An 18,351-nucleotide genomic window follows, 5' to 3' on the forward strand; every position below is an offset into this window, starting at 1 on the left:
ACTCATGAAGTTGATCCTCAGCTGGATCAGTTCGCAGTTCGAAATGACACCGTTCTTCATCAGTGTCAGCTTCAGTGTCCGGACCTGATGAGTTCGCGTCTTCATGGTCGCTCTCCCACAAAGCATGAAGAACATCCAGTCCAGTCATTCGTGCCATTTTCCGAAATGAAATGTAAGGATTGCCCGAGAAGACGTGGGCTATGCTTCTGTGTGACATTTTATCCTTGTTTACAGTAGGCGCTCTCGCACATCAAACGCATCGCCCCTCCCCTGCCATCGATAGCAATTAGCATGTCATTATCTTGTGAATGTGGTCTGGGCGTACTTACTGCCGAGCGAACATCACATATTAATGAGAAAGACTTAGCACATGGCAATGGTCTGTTTGATCTCATTTTAAATAGCTTAAAACAATTCATATATTTTGTCAATGGGTACATTGGAATGCCACGATTCTAAGGTTTATGTCAATGTCTTTGTTGTGTCCGTATGATAAAAGCTCGCGAAGTTATTCATCCAAATAGCAACGAAATCTTGTCGAGCTCCGCCGGCGGAGCTCTCGACCCCAGAGAGTTAACAACCGATGGTGTAACCCAGGACATGTTAATACGAAGGTGATCTTATGTTGCCGGGATCTAGAGCTGCTAGCCGTTAGCCTGCGGCCATACTATCTACCGAGGGAGTTCAGTCACGTGATTGCCGTCTGTGTTTACATTCCTCCGAGAGCTGACGCAGCCACTGCCTGTGAGAAGATACATTCAATCACAGCTAGGCTGCAGACACAACATCCAGAGGCGTTTATCGCCATTTCAGGTGACTTTAATCATGTCACCCTGGAATCCACACTGACTGCATTCCACCAGTTTGTGGATTGTCCCACAAGGAACAACAGGACAATAGACCTACTTTATGCTAATGTGAGAGAGGCATACAGGGCCACCCCCCTCCCCCCACTGGGGAAATCTGACCACAACCTGGTTTACCTGCAGCCACAGTACACCCCCCTGGTGAAAAGACAACCAGCCACAAAACACACTTTTAGGAGATGGTCTCCACGGACTGGAGTGTGCTACAGAGTTCGCATGGAGAGGACATAGAGGGACTGACACACTGCCTGGCGGATTACCTTAATTTTTGTATGGATGTGGTTGCCCCTGCTAAAGCTGTGCGCTGTTTCCCTAATAATAAACCTTGGGTAATACGTGAGGTGAAAGCGGTCCTCAACAAGAAGAAGGTGGCCTTCAAAAATGGGGACAAGGAGGCAATAAAGTCAGCACAACGCGAACTGAAGCTGTGCCTGAGGGAGGCGAAAGAGAGCTACAGAGGGAAGGTGGAGCAGAGACTGCAGGCAAACAACATGAGGGTTATCCTGAGGAATTGCTCTTCTTCCAATCCCACAGTGACCCCTCTGCACCAGTCTGACCACCACTTCATTTCCTTCTCCCTCCCTCTTACTCCCCTCCCTCCCTCCCCTCCATCCACTCCTACTGTCATGGTCCGCCGTAATCTCCGCTCCCTCTCTCCCTCCTCTCTCGCTTCCAGTGTCACTGCTTCACTCCCCACTCTTGAATCCTTCTCCAACCTTCCCACTGACTCTGCATCCTCCACTCTGTCTTCCTCGCTCTCCTCAGCACTTGACTCTCTCTGTCCTCTAGTCTCCAGGCAGGCACGCTCGTCCCCTCCCAGTCCGTGGATGTCTGACCCCCTCCGAACCAACCGGGCCAGCCTACGTGCAGCGGAGAGGAAGTGGAGGAAATCCATGGCTCAATCCGACCTGTCTGCCTACCAATCTATGCTAGCTACATTTTCTACCGCTATAACCTCTGCCAAAATTAATTATTATCAAACAAAAATTCATAAATCTGCCTCTAACCCTCATCAGCTGTTCTCCATTTTCTCCTCTCTCCTCAGCACTCCTTCCCCACCTCAGTCCTCCCTCGCTGCAGATGACTTTGCAGTTTTCTTCGATGAGAAAATTGCAGACATCCGCAGCTCCTTCACGTCCACCACCACCCTTCCCCACTCCCCCAGCTCTGTTCCCTCCCCTTGTTTCTCCACTTTCTCTCCCCTCACTGACTCTGATGTTTCCCAGCTCCTACTCTCCCACCGCCCTACCACCTGTGCTCTTGACCCCATCCCTTCCTCTCTCCTCCAGACCATCACACCTGACATCCTCCCATATGTCACCTCCCTCGTGAACTCCTCCTTGTCTTCTGGATGTTTCCCCTCTTCTTTCAAGCTGGCCCACGTCACCCCACTGCTGAAAAAGCCCACTCTGGATCCCTCTGTCATCCAGAACTACCGTCCTGTCTCCCTTCTCCCTTTCCTATCCAAAACAATTGAACGAGCTGCTTCTAATCAACTCTCCTCTTTTCTCTCCCTGAACAACCTCCTAGACCCCTACCAGTCTGGCTTCAGACCTGGCCACTCGACAGAGACCGCACTCCTCTCGGTCAATGAGTCGCTTCACGCCGCACAAGCAGCCTCCCATTCATCTGTCCTGATCCTCCTAGACCTTTCTGCTGCCTTTGACACCGTCAACCATCCCATCCTCCTGTCCTCCCTGGCAGCTATGGGGATCTGTGGCACAGCACTTGACTGGATTGAGTCCTACCTCTCCGGTCGCTCCTTCCAAGTCGCCTGGGCTGGTGCAGTATCAGCACCTCGCCCCCTTGCCACAGGAGTTCCCCAGGGCTCTGTCCTTGGTCCCCTCCTATTCTCCCTGTACACCCAATCTCTTGGTCCTGTAATCTCTGCCCATGGGTTGTCCTATCATTGTTATGCCGATGACACCCAACTCTTTCTCTCCTTCCCGCCCTCTGACACTCGGGTCTCTGCTCGCATCTCTGCTTGCCTGAGGGACATCCAGAGCTGGATGGATAACCACCATCTTAAGCTGAACCCAGGCAAGACGGAGATGATCTTCATCCCTGCTCCATCCTCTAACCTTCTCGACTTTTCTATTTCCCTGGGGGACACTGTGGTGTCATCATCACCCACCGCAAAAAACCTTGGAGTGGTGATGGACAACAGACTGTCCCTCTCCCAGAACATCACGGCGGTGAGTCGAACGTGCAGGTTCTTCCTGTACAACATCCGGAGAATCCGCCCCTTCCTCACCACCTACGCAACCCAGCTCCTGGTTCAAGCGATGGTCCTGTCCCGCTTGGACTACTGCAACTCGCTACTGGCTGGTCTGCCAGCATCCGCCATCAGACCCCTGCAGCTCATCCAGAATGCTGCAGCGCGTCTGGTCTACAACCTCCCCAGACATTCCCATGTCACCCCCCTGCTCACTGACCTCCACTGGCTGCCTGTTATGGCTCGCATCAAATTTAAGTCCTTGGTGCTTGCATACCAGGCAGCTAAGGGGTCAGCACCAGGGTACATTCAGAGGATCATCAGACCCTACACGCCAGCCAGACCTCTCCGTTCGGCCACCTCTGGACGCTTGGCACCTCCCCCTCTTCGCGTCTGCACTTCCCGCTCCCGTCTGCTGTCTGTCCTGGCCCCTCGCTGGTGGAATGACCTCCCCGTGACGGTCAGAACAGCAGAGATTCTCACCACTTTCAAACGCAGACTGAAGACTCATCTCTTCAGGCTGCACCTCTCCCCACCCCTCTCTAGCCTATAGTTCAGCTCACTGTATCTAGCTAGGATAATTTGATTATGTTAGTGTATCTGGCAGGATTGTTTTTGTATGATTAGGTGTGATTCAAGTCTTAGTTTGTACTTGGTAGGATTCTTGCTTGCTGAACAAGCTTACTCTACAGGGTTGGAGTCCTGATCAATGTGGTCACTTCTGGCACTACGATCCTTACTTCACTCTAGTGTTTCTTTTGCGCCTCTACATCATGAAACCTATGCACTTGTTGTACGTCGCTCTGGATAAGAGCGTCTGCTAAATGCCTATAATGTAATGTAATGTAATGTAATGAGGGAGGTCTGGGATGGTGTGAGAACCCTCACAGGCTACAAAGCGAAGAGCAGTGTAGAGGGGGGGACAGTGGAGAAGGCGAACGAGCTCAACAATTTTTTCAAACGGTTCGACCGGTCCCCTCCACCCATCCCCCACCCCCCTCTAACCAACTCCAGAGCTGACCCCTCTTCCCTGCCCCCCTCCCATCCCCCTCCCTGCATCACTGCGGACCAGGTCAGGAGTGAACTGAGGAAGGTTCGCCCCAGGAAAGCAGCTGGCCCGGACAAGGTGTGTCCCAGGCTGTTAAAGACCTGCGCCGCTGAACTGGGGTAGCCTCTACAGTACGTCTTCAACCTCAGTTTACAACTAGGGAGAGTGCCCACCCTGTGGAAGACATCCTGCATCGTTCCGGTTCCGAAAAAGAACCGGCTAAGTGAGATGAATGACTACAGACCGGTGGCACTCACATCACACATCATGAAGACACTGGAGAGGCTCTTCCTCAACCTCCTCAGGCCTCAGGTGCAGCATGCTCAGGACCCGCTACAGTTTGCATATCGGACAGAAGTTGGGGTGGAGGATGCTATCCTCTACCTCCTGCATCGGGCCCACTCGCATCTGGTGCCACACTAATCACCTGCAGCTCAACACCTCAAAAACAAAAGAACTGGTCATAGACTTTGGAAAGTCCAGACCACGCCCCTAACCAGTCCAAATTGAGGGGGTTGAAGTTGAGGCTGTGGGCAGCTACAGGTACCTAGGGCTGGTGCTGGATGACAAGTTGGACTGGTCCAACAACACTGACAATCTCTATAAGAAGGGCCAAAGCAGACTGTACTTCCTGAGGAGGCTGCGATCATTTAACATCTGCAGGAAACTCCTGTGGATGTTTTACCAGTCGGTAATAGCCAGCGTTTTTTAATAGCCAAATTTTCTGACATCCATACATTTATGTCAGAAATACACTTCACTAAGGTGTCAATGGGGTTAAAATCATCTGGGGATACAGAGATATATAATTGGGTGTCATCAGCATAACTATGAAAATCAATTTTGTGCTTTCTGATGACATAGCCGAGTGGTAACATGTACAGGCTGAAGAAAATAGGGTCCAAGATGGAGCCTTGGGGAACACCACATGCTATGTCTCCTTTTCCTGAGGAATGATCACCCAATGCCACAAAGAAATCTCAACCAAATAGGATCTGAACCATTGGAGAACTCTGCCTGACAGGCCAACACAGTTCTGTCCAGAAGGACATTATGATCAACTGTATCAAAGGCGGCGCTGAGGTCTAAGAGAACAAGGACAGAGAGCTTTTTGGCATCGGTGTTCATTCTAAGATCATTTACTACCTTGACTCTGTGCTGTGGTTTGCCCTAAAACCAGACTGTAACATCTCAAGCACATTGTTAGTGCAAAGGAATTCATTTAACTGTAAATAAAGTAGATACCCTAATTGACTTAACACAGGAAATGTACGGTAAAATGAAATTTGTGGAGCTGTGAAAAATTTTGTTTGAATGTCTTTAGCGTAGTTGTATGTAAACTTTTGGCCTGTAAAATTGGTATGTAAAAATGGTAAACGATGAATTATCAAACTCCGAGGGACCTGAAAACCTTTAAATTATTTGGAGAATTATTAATATTTATGTTGGAAATGTAACAATGTGAAAAATAATATATATATTTTTAAACTTCAGGCCAGGTTCCCATTCTTCAAAAAAAAAAAAAAAAAAAAAAAAAAACTGGTCTGTAATATGAATACTAAATTTCAACATAGATGCCTTTAATGCAAAGCACAATACCTTTTTTTATAGAATGATCATTCATATTTACTGTAATGTAAGACAAGTAATTTGACCTCTGATTTAAAAATAAAAACACATTGATGTTATATTCTCCCAATACAACACCACACAGCTGCATACACAGGTATTTAGCATCCACTCAACACTTTTGACAGTATTTTAATAACAGGGGTACTGCAAACACGACAGTGTGTGATTATGTTGAACCTCACCTCCACTATGTACAATTGCAAGAAAAAGTTTGTGAACCTTTTGGAATTATCTGGATTTCTGCAATAATTACTCATTAAACGTGGTCTGACCTTCATTTTATTCACAATAATAGACAAAAACATTCTGCTTAAACTAATAACACACAATCAGTTGCTCTTATCATATCTTTATTGTCTAAACATTCACAGTTCAGGCTGGAAAAAGTGTGTGAACCCTTATATCTAATAACTGGTAGGACCTCTTTAGCAGCAATAACCTCCACCAAATGTTTCCTATAACTGCTGATCAGACTTGCACAATGGCTAGGATGAGTTTTATGCCATTACACCATACAAAACTGCTTCAGTTCATTGCTATTCCTTGTATTCCTTGCACGAATAGCCCTCTTCTCATGCCACAACATCTCAATTGGGTTAAGGCTGGACTCTTACTTGGCCATTCCAAAACATGAATTTTCTTCCATTTAAACCATTCTGTTGTTGATTTACTCATGTGATTTGAGTCATTGTCTTGTGGCATCACCCAACTTCTATTAAACTTCAGGTGACAGACTGCTACCCTGACATTCTCCAGTAAAATGTATTGATACAATTTTGAATTTTTTGTTCCCTAAATGATTACATGTATTTCAGGTCCTGAGGCAGCAAAGCAGCCCCAAACCATGATGCTCCCTCCACCATGGTTCACACATGAGATTTTGGTGATGGTGAGCCGTACTTTTTCTCCCCAAACATACTTGCCATTTCTGTAAAGAAGTTCAACTTTTTTCTCATCCATCCATTGAACATTGTCCCAGAAGCATTGTGAAACATCCAGGTGGCCTTTTGCAAACTTGAAACATGCAGCAATGTTTTTTTGGAGAGCAGTGGTTTCTTCCATGGTGTCCTCCCATGAATACCATCCTTGTTTAGTGTTTTTCTTGTAGGGGACACGTGAACCGAGACTTTAGCAAGTTGAAGAGATTTCTGCAGGTCCTTCGCTGTTCTTTTTGACCATCTTCAGCATTGCAGGCTGCATTCTTGCCACAATCTTTGTAGGATGCCCACTACTAGGGAGAGTACCAACAGTGCATTTGTAGACAATTTGTCTTATTATGGATTGATTAACCCCCAGACCCTCAGAAATACTTCTGTAGACTTTTCCAGCTTAAAGTCCTCTGAAAATTGTTCTGATCAGCGCATGGTTCACATGAAGAGATGTTTTTGAGAAGAGACCTTGTCAGGAACCAAACTCATGTCATTGATTGGAACACCTGACTCTAATTAGCTTTTGGAGAACTCATTACTTTATAGGACATACATACTGTAAATGTCTAAATGGTGCATTGAGTGTTGACAAGAATAAGTACAATTATTTGTTTGTCATTAGTTTAAGCAGACTGTGTTTGTCTGAGGAGGGGATGGGAGGGAGTGGGGTTTGAGAGTGGAGTTAAGTCTTCCTTAACCCCACCCTTTCTTCATTTTACTGTATCCCTGATGTAAAATCAGTACAAACTGAAACTAAATAAAAAACCCTCAAGGTTGTGTTATTAGGTCAGTGAGTTATTGGAACAGAGAGAAAGAATGGGAGAAAAAGAAGTGCATTGTGCATTATGCATATCCATTCAGGTTTTCATTTGAATCTACCATGAAAGCAAAGCATATTAGCACTCATGAGAGATCTGAATTCAAAAGTGAGGATGTGATCAGAAAGGGTAAAGCAGGGTTCATTTGTGACAAAACTAAATGGGGCTGAGGTAAAAAGGGTTATTCAGTGGAAGGAATAGTTTATGTAATGGTCACTGACTGCCTGTAAAGGCCACAGTTAAACATTACAGTACAACTTCACTGACCTTCCACAGCATGGCTGACTGGAAATATAAAGTGAAGATTATCATAATGTCCAAACTTTGCATTGAATTCACTTTGGTAGTGAATGACAGTACTTTGCTTTTAAAATGTACTGTCAGTTCATTACTAGAGTTAATTACTTTTGTAAGGTGAATAGACAACTGTAGGGACCCTAAGAAAGAGATTCAAAAAGTATTTACCTGCAGGTTCCCAGAAGTCACGGGTTGTGTTTGAGCTGAATTTAATAACTGGTTGCCACTTTTTTCACAGGAAAAAATCTTTATTATAGAAAATACATTCTGGTCTTTCAGAAGATATTCATCAGATAATTTTTTAGAAAGCTAGCATTTTGTTGCAATATTGGCCCAGTTTAGGATGCAATAAACAACCAACACATACTTTACAAACTGGTTTCTATATCTATAAAAAATACACTTTATGTATAATTTAAAAATAAAAGCTTTGGTTTATTTAATTTCAGCCTCTTTCTTTCTATTTTCAATCATCCCCCGCCACACCCCCATTACATTTAGATAATACAGTACCATTTAACACTTCCCCCAATTCTTAATTACTGTATCTGTATATGTACTTAATTACGACCACATGTAAGCTTATTGGCAAGAACAGACTACTCAACCCATCAAAGCTAGCAAATTTCCCTCTTGTCTAGATAGAATTCAGCACTGGTCATCCATCGAGCCTGGTCTTGAACTCTCCAAAGCTGCCGGCATTCTGAGTTCTAATAAGTCATGCTCTGCTTTACTAACTTTAAAAACCTCCAGATTTTTACATTTCCATCACTGCCCTCTTGGTCTTCTGACAGAGCAATGTTAGTGCATTCATTACAAAACTAAACACCATATTTATATTTCCGAAGTCTCATTCTGATTAAATTCAAGACTGATTGATTTGTAGCTTATAAGTTTGTTATCCTTCGCTGCTTGTTAATGCTCTTGTTAATACAATATTAAAGGGGATCTGCATTAGAGCTGGCTGAAATACCAGCATGTCATGGCTACAGCACCTCTTCCAAAACAAAAATGAAAGAGAGCTGCTTTGGGAGAAATTTGATCTAGATGGATTTCACTTGTCAGTTTGGCCAGGCTCATGGTCGTGTCCTGTACTAGCCCAGGTACATGTGGTGGTGGCATTTGGTCCAGGCAGGTACAGAGAGGCAGACATTGTAAACATGTGTTTCTGGTTGGGTACAAATAGTTTGTGGGATCTTGAGCTGGCCACTTTTAATCATTTTTTTGGGGGCAAGGGTGAGGGGGGAGGTCCAGTCTTCTAATGTAAGTCACTAATCTTGGATAATGACTATTGGAGTGCTGTTTGTCAACATTGATCTCAAGTGTTTTTAGAATTCAAATCTGACAATAACATCACACCGATTAATCAGCAAAATTTAAAAAAGGAGAAAAGCCATTTTCATCCAACTTTGAAATGAAAATGAAAAACATTTAAAAAAATGGTACTGAGGTGACAAATGCAACCAATACTACAGTATATAGAACAAATTCTAATGAGGAGAACATGGAGGGTGGGCTCTGCTTTTTTTAACCAACCAAAGTACTGTTTTTAAGTGACTGACTGGCTAGCTGCCTCCGATCACACATGCCTCATTGAGGAGACAGCAAGAACTTGGCTTTCATAATTGTAGGTTAACTAGATCTTAAAAATGCACCACAGATCTGTTGACTCTACTGTCACCACACTTGGTTTTCACAAACTAGGAGGCTGTCCCAATATGCACACTTGATCACACTTGCACGCTTGGGTACTTGGCGTTCACGTTCATTTGCTTCGCATACTGTAAGTGTGCAAGTGTGTACCATTTTTCGAATAATCAAAAGGGCAGTGCGCTTGACGTGCAGGTAGACTTATGCTATGGTTGCTCCAGATAAATATTTGGCCAAGTACGCAATCCCACAATTCACTAAGTTGGTGACATTTTTTTTTGATGCAAGTCACAAGGTTGCAGGTTGGGATGGCAGGTATGCCATCCCGCCAAGTTACGCCTTGGCGGGGGCATGCCCCATACCTATACAGCACAGAGAGTTTGGCACTTTTCGGGGTTCCCCACAGAAATAACCACAACAGCCACAGACACTCAGCCCTTAAAAACATTAAATTCTGTACATTCTGACCCCATTTCAACAAACAGATTTCATAAACAACTTCACATGTCCACACAATAAAGCCGCAAACTAAGGGGATTTTGCGTTTTCTCCTTCTCCTTCTTCTTCTTCTTCTTCTTCTCATTCTTATTTTTCCTGCCGCCTATCCCACTAATAACATGTATCCCCATTGGACATTTTACCGACACCCGCCAAAATGGTGATTTTCACACTTTCTCGGTTTTATGTGCTATTTGCACAAGAGCCATTGAAGAAACACAATGAGTAAAGTATTAAATATGTCCATTCTGCATTTTCGGAGAAATATACGTTTTAAATTTATCGTCCTATTTTAAACCGGTTGAGAAAGTTGTCAACTTGGTGCTTCACGAACACAGTAACCACTCCCCTTTCCACGCCCCGTAAACCCATGGATAACTCCAGACCCATAGTTTACGCCGCTAGCTTACAGGCAAGACAATGAAAATATTTGACTAACGTTAGGTTCACTTAAATTAGAGTGCCTTTTAAGGACTATTAGATTATTTCTGGTTATATTCATTTAGCTAGCTAACGTTCGTTTGCTTTCATAAGGCAATGTTATCGATAATGTTAGCTAGCTAGTTTGCTTTTATGAGGATGTTATAGTTGTGCTTTTATCTTAACTTGGCTAGCTAGATAGCAAAAATTATGATTGGATATAAGTCAACGTCTTTACCTTAGCTATCTATTGGTACTTCATATACTACTAAGCTAGCTAGCTTGTGAAAAGTCTCCCAAAAACAGCACGTATCATGGGGGTAGCTATGGTAACGGGGCACGGTCTGTCAATCATAGCTAACTGACAGTTCTCATTACCACGCCCAGACGGTTCGGGTGAACTTTTATAGTGGGAAATTTCGGCTTAGAAAAATATGTTTTAAAGTACATTGAAATGACTGAATAATACAAAAATTATGCACATTTGTTTTGTTGTTGTCTAAAGACAACTGGGAAGTGTCACGTTCAACCACCATGTTACTCCTTTAACCTGCTTTTACCCTCACTAATAATTGTCTACTACTTCTCAATTATTGCTTTTGCACCATATCTACCAGCCGTTCCCCGAACGTATACACTGTATTATGATGTACCGTCTGCACGTTCAATTGTTAACCGGCTACAATATTGCAAAGCCATATGGATTCAACGGGAGCTCTTCTGAGCTTACTCGCTTGTGTTCTTCTTTAAAACCCCGGACAGGTTTGCTAATGATATTTCACGCATTGCATAGCTATGTCATGGTGCTGCCCCTAACAAAGTGACAGACTGGTAAACCTCCGGTTGAACGATTGAATCCCGCCTCGTCCTCAGGCAGATAATTTCCTCTTTTACACTGACGTTCTCTTACGCTCATATTTGCTTTACCAAAACTCACTCATGGCCACCCATATGCATTTCATGACGGCAAATGTATTCCTTTTATTAAAAAGTTACACCAGTTCACCGCTGTGCCATTTCTACTAACTACATTTCTTCACTTGGCTACCGTACAAAACCTTCTTATCAGCAAACGCCACGTTTCTACATTCATGTTACCTCGCCCTGTTCTCTATCTAGCCACATACAAACAATTACTACGTATGTACGTTCTGCAACTCCCCATTAAAACATTACATTTAAAATCATGATTCACTCATAATTATAACTACTAGTACTGAACATGAAAAAAACACAGCAGTGCAATAGATTTCACACGTTACTTAACCCTCCACTTTAACAGTTAACACTATATAGCGACTGTTATATATACCGTTCGATAAGGAATATAAGCTCGCTCATGGTCACTCCATTTACTTCGCACTATACTCCGTGATCATGTTAACCTTCACCTACATGCCCATTCTGCTAAAAACATATTGTTTCAACTACGGAATTTCGTAATTTCATCCTAATTTCTCTCACACTGTTGTTATTTTCTCATATGCAAAGCCTGCTGGGACATATGCGTCTGCTCCTATTCTCCACTATCATGTTTTCCGGTTCTAGTTTAGCAAAACAGCGAAGAGGATTCCTACCTGCAGATAAGCCTATCAAAATGCCTTATAAACCTTACAAACACTAAAAATGCATCTCCACGAAATAACAGACAACGGAGCAGAACAGAAGGATAAACCTTACAAACACTAAAAGTGCATCTCCACGAAATAACAGACAACGGAGCAGGACAGAAGGCTACACAAGTTGCAACCTAGGGAGTTATAATTCTACGGGCTTGCTGATTCTTTTGTCAGTCAAGGCTCATTGGATGGACGTCAAATCCGTGAGTACATACACTGGCCATATTTCATCTGCGTTTCTGATCCGTTTACGCTTACGCCACTGCATCCTTTCTCACAGCCACTGTTTTACATATATAGCAAACCGAAACTGCTGAACGGTACACGCTCATCAGACTGTACAAATTCACACAACGATAGCCATAATCCACAACTGTTTCTTACAGGGTCGCATTTCTCTCACTCATAATAAAACGCTTTGCAAAAAGAAATGATATCTCATAAAAAACACGTTTTCAACTTACAAAAATGCCAAGTTACTCAAAAGTATTGATATCAAAATGACGCCAAGTTACGGTACTACAAACAATATAGGCTATCTTGCCTCACCGAAATGACATAAGATGTATTTCAAAGCAATGCTACCCAATATTTCCTCAGTTCTTTCAAGTCACTTGGCCCTGTGTTTTGTAATCTTACCATTTTACAATGTCATGCAAACTTTGTGTCACATCAGAGTCAAATATTTCGAATTGCCTCATGGAACACATTGAAATTAATGTACAAAACTGCTGCCGAGTAACTACAGGAAGCATATTTCTCCAGAAAACATGTTTATACTTGCTTCTGAACTGAATTTGAGTACATGTGCAAGTTATTGTATATTTGCTACGTACAATAAATACTGCATGTAAAATACATATTGTACATACATACATTGAGAACTTCTTTATCCCCATGGGGACATTTCCCTCGCAGCATGTTACATTCACATTTACGAACACACACTTATACCAAGAAACATACTATCATTCACGCAACAGAAAGGCTGAGCAGTGAAATACATACATACCAATACAAATTGGACATATACACGCCTATTCAATCGATCTTGACTGTGAGAGAGCCATCCACACATATGTTTGGCCTGTCCATGTAGTTAGCATGCTTATACACAGGGCCAAGTGACTTGAAAGAACTGAGGAAATATTGGGTAGCATTGCTTTGAAATACATCTTATGTCATTTCGGTGAGGCAAGATAGCCTATATTGTTTGTAGTACCGTAACTTGGCGTCATTTTGATATCAATACTTTTGAGTAACTTGACATTTTTGTACGTTGAAATCGTGTTTTTTATGAGATTTCTGTTTACTGGAGGAAAATGCCACCGAAGCAACAGCAAAGATGCAAATGTTGTAACTTGTTCATATGGTAGCATCATGATGATATTGTTAACATGAATATAATATTAGCAAGCTTGGTTAATTGGTCTGTAGTTAGCAAGCTCACATTACTTGCTATTAATGCGTGAGATTACAATAAATAATTTAAAATAGGAACCATGGATTTAAAAGTGTATCCAAATTGTTTTAATCCCCTTGGGGAAGCACTTGGGCACTTAATACATACTTGCACACTATATGTAAATTTACCCAAGTACCTAAGCGTAAGTACCCAAATGAACTTAGCCAAGTATGGAGAAATGGGACAGCCCATTCGTTTGCATAAACCCTTTAATGGCTGGACAGAATTACCATTTCTTTTACCCTTTGCCACAGATACACCAAGAAATGCATGAAGATGAAAAAAGATGAAAAAAAATTTTTTTTGATACAAAATGTATGGTGTGCAAAGTATACATATTTATGCTCAACACACATCAAAAAGAATTTAGAATCCAAAACATAAAATTTCTTTAATGTGTTATTGCTTGAGCCTCAGACCAATTTAACAGTATGGAAAAACAACAACAGAAAACCCCAGTATTATCACCCTGCACAACAAAATCTTCAGCAATGTGAACACAGTTTATTAGTCTACTGTGAACAACATGTGCCATGTTAGACAAAAGTACTTTGGCAGAGTTTGGCAGTGCACTTTTTGCACTGAACGTTTTGCTGTGTGGAAACCCCAAAGATAAAAAAATGCACAATCCAGATACAGATAGCTATGACACAACATATGGTGAAGTCATCACAAACAATCAAGCACGGTCAAGCTTTGCTATTGCAAGCATTAAGCTGGTCTATCAGGCTCCATGAAAGCAGATATTTACTATAAAAAAGAAGGGTATTAGAGGTCTGCTACATTAAGAACAGAGATATACTTGTTGAGCGCTGGCATTGACCACCTTCCCAAACATACACACATAAAATGCAAGACAGAAATGGAAAGCAAGAACAGTTGTCCTGATCATTGGCATATTTCTTGTGAGATTACAATTTGCACAATTTCAACAATTCTCCACCCCTCCAAAGTACCAAGGATTTATATACTGTATGTAGCTACATTGCAACCTACACTACATGGCCAAAAGTATGTGGACACCTGATATCCAACATCTTATCCAAAATGATGGGCATTAATATGGAGTTGGTCCATCCTTTGCTGCTATAAAAACCTCCACTCTTCAGAGAGGAAGTGCCAGTGCTAATACCAAAGGAGCATTAGTGTGGTCAGGCACTGATTGGGCGATTAGGCCTGGATCGCAGTTAGCTTTCCAACTGATCCCAAAGGTGTTGGATGGGGTTGAGGTCAGGGATCTTCCTTCACTGGAACTAAGGGGCTTAGCCCAAACAGTTAAATACAGCCCCAGACCAACGGGTGTCCAGATACTTTAGGTCCCATAGTCTATAAAACCCAACTGTCTGAATTCAGTTAGATAATTATCATTTCATTTATTTTTGTTTTATTTTTTGATTTAATTAAATGGCTGACCCTGTTTGGATAGTGATAATTTTTGGTTCCTGATGTAACTCATCAAATGTTTGACACAAAGGAAAAACTGCTTCATGAAAAATAATCCAAGAAAAAAAAGTAATCAACATTCATAGCTGATTATCTAGAGGAAAAAAGAAAAAATATTAGCAGTATGAACACAAAAAGACATGTGAGAAAAGGGTCCTTTCTATACAATATGATAAAATGAACGGCAGTGTATTATAATGGCTAAGGAGTTGGTCTTGTAACCTAAAGGTCACAGGTTCGATTCCCCGGTAGGACACCACTGTTGAGCAAGGTATTTAACCTGCATTGCTCCAATATATATACAGCTGTATATCTGGATACAATGTAAGTCGCTCTGGATAAGAACATCTGCTAAATGCCTGTAATGTAATACGAATGCAGCATGAGTTAGATTCAGATCAATAATGGATAATTGCAGGGCAATTGAGAACGTTTGACCCTAGGCCAGTGCATGAAAGAAACATCTTTAAGTGGAAACATCCTTACGTTCCTACTGGCATGCTGTTTATGCATGTCTTTAAGGGATTTCCCTCTGTCTTATAGGCTATGCTTTCAGAGAACTGTCACTTATTTTTTTTATACGTTTTTTTACTCTTAGATGGCACTGGTTGCCCTGGAGTCATTTTTCATAAGAACTTACTATGGTAAAATATATATATTTAAATATTAATACTATTATCATATATTAGCAATCAAGAATAGACCCTTGATATAAGGTGAGGTGGTGACTAAAAAAATATAAAATTCTCTCTGCTTTATACTGCTTGAAGAATCACTCCACACTGACAAATAATATATTCCGACCAGTGGATTTTCTTAAAATAGGTCTTACATTGACACATATATTTTCTCTGTGGTGCCAGTGTGGAAGAAAAATAGTATAATATAAATATTATATTTGTGTGAATAGTCAATCAATTAAGAGTTATAAAAATCTATTAAACATTTTATTGTCAGTACTCCATCATGGACTTTGTGTTTTTGTTCTCCCCCTACCTGTCAGTGTTTGTTGTCACATGTGGGTTGGCTTTTGTTTTCATCACTATGTGCTCTGGACTCTGCCCCTCACCTGTTACCCCTTATCCCACTCACCTGTTCCTTGTTCCCTCATTGTCCTCTGCCTATTTAAGACTGCCTGTCTTACCTTAGTTTGTCAGTTCGTCCCAGATTGCTCCTGTGTGTAGTTCCAGCCTGTTTTCTATGATAGTTTTTGTGTGTATGACCTCTGCCTGATTATTCTGACCTTGTTTTTGCCTTGCTGATTTTTGATTGTTTGCCGGCCTGCTTTGTCTGTACCCGTGCTTGATCTCTGCCTGTCCCTGGATCTTGTCTCTGCCTGCTGTCTGGATTATCTGCCTGCCTCTGACTGTTTTTGGTTATGACCTCTGCCTGTACCCGGATTATTCACTTTGCCTGCTGTCTTGGACTGATCTTTAATAAACTGATTTGAACTGAGAATTCTGCCGTGGTCTGCGGTTGAGTCCCTACCCGTGTCGTGACATTTATGACAAAATTAATATTCATTTTAAGCACCCTTAAATTAGAAGAATAAAATGGCCTTTCTAAATAACCCTCAATAAAACTACGTTCCAACAAAACATGTAACTACTTTTCTAGTTACAGAAAATACGAAGAAAGTTGCAATGACAGAAACAGGTTCTCAAGTATTACACTTAAAATGATTTAAAAAAAATACACACACACAAAATGACTGATGCTTACAGTATAAAACAGTAGACAGAACTGATTTCACTGAATCTTGTGCAACATATGCTGATATATTGTGAGCATTGGGTGTTTGGCCATTAAAACTAGACACCGACACCTCATAGCCCACCTCCCTTAACCTAAAACACTCATGCTCCTATAGTGAAACCAGTAGTCCATGCAGATTTAAAGACCCCACACAATAAACATCATTGTCCTGCCAGCTCTACTATGGGGCCAGCTCAGAAGTCCAATTAAGTTGCTGTGCAATCAAAATGATCTTATTTAATAGTTATTTGATACACAAAGAACCAAAGATAATAAATACTATGATATTAAGCTGATTTCCCTTAGTTGAACTTAGTTCAGTTTTTGTTTTTTTGTCCAGAAAGCAACAAAGTACTTACAATGACCACAGCAACAGCAACATGGCATTTTACATTTAAACCAGTCAGCGGTACATCTGTGTAGTGGGCTGCCGATCAGAAGTGATTTGTGTCAGACATCCAGCCACTATCCTCCTCCTTCTAAATGAGGAAACATTTGGGTAAATAAAATCTGTGAAAAACTAAGAATAAATCTTTATCTTCTGGCTTTATGAACACTTTAAATGTAAGAAAAATGTTATTGCATGGAGTATTTAAACAGCAAAATGAAAACAGAAAATAGCATGGGTGAAGGATGAATAAAAACAAAATCCTGACCTGAAAGAAAAAACACTAAAGGCCAGTTGTTTTGGATCCATATCTGGCGTGAGCTGCAACAGGGCGTGATGGGCAGGGAGCAAATGACAGAAACAGCCCCACAATAGGCTGAAAGCACAGCTAAAAATAACCCACCCCTACAGCATACAGGTCATCTTGTGTTTGGAGAAAAGAGCAGCAAGTCTTTTGGGTAGGGGGGCAGCAGGGGAATTCTTGTCTGAATAGAAATTTTCTGATGGACAATCTTTTATTTAAAGTAAAAAAGGTTTCTTTACTTTACTTTTCTTTACTTTAGAAATAATAAAAATTTTTAAGAAAAACAAAAGAAATATTCTTCAAGAGAATAAAATGAATGTCGAGCCAGAGGGGACTGCTTCTGCTGCGCTGAATCACTATAGAACAGACTCCATGTTCTCGCACCACTCATGATCCTCCAGGTTGTATATAAACTTTGTCCTGTGAGCAGGGTTCTGGTCCAGGTCCTTCCCCACGTTGTCTAAAGTGAGGTTGGAGGAAAAGAGTTCGGTGGGGGTCATATATCCCTCGTTGTTTTTTATATATTTCTTGTAGTTCTTGCGCAAGCACTGCCAAGTGGTGGCATAGAGCAGGAAGGCCACGGCCTTCAGGACAATAGCGATGCTGACATACAGGTGGCGGTAGGCCACATTGTCATACAGCATACAGGCCCCCCTGTCTCCACAAACTGTGCTCCAGAATAAGCATGTTGAGTCGATCCCTGCACCAAAGATCAGTGGGGGCGGTATGAAACCTGCCAATACAGAAGTAGGGAACCAATCAGATTACAGCACAAAGGGTTATGTAATGTAATGGCAAAGCTGAGCACCGATTATAAATTTAACAAAGGGATCCATTCTTCCTTCTTTTGGGTAGCAGACACATTTGGTGAGGAAGCCAACTTCGAACTTCAAAAGTTGAGCTTACTTCATCTATTTACTGTACCTTGTTCCTATGTTGAGTACTTTCTTCTGGAGTTCCAAAATGAACAAAGCTGACTGTAAATGATTTTGCACTCAACAAAA

At 41.9% G+C, this 18,351-nt stretch overlaps 1 protein-coding gene across 2 annotated transcripts in view; it reads right to left on the reverse strand.

Moving 5' to 3' along the window:
• Nucleotides 1–13,298: 13,298 nt before the first annotated feature.
• LOC118227105 (solute carrier organic anion transporter family member 3A1-like) overlaps nt 13,299–18,351 on the reverse strand; it is a 221,505-nt gene continuing 216,452 nt past the window's right edge. Inside the window, exon 10 of one of the 2 annotated variants that reach the window (XM_035417249.1) lies at nt 13,299–18,080. In XM_035417249.1, the coding sequence (XP_035273140.1) occupies nt 17,704–18,080 (377 nt within the window). In that variant the 3' untranslated portion in view covers nt 13,299–17,703. The remainder of the gene's footprint in view (nt 18,081–18,351) is intronic. The other variant, XM_035417250.1, reaches the window with a different exon arrangement.

Source organism: Anguilla anguilla, chromosome 5, assembly GCF_013347855.1.
Source record: "Anguilla anguilla isolate fAngAng1 chromosome 5, fAngAng1.pri, whole genome shotgun sequence".
NCBI lineage: Eukaryota > Metazoa > Chordata > Actinopteri > Anguilliformes > Anguillidae > Anguilla > Anguilla anguilla.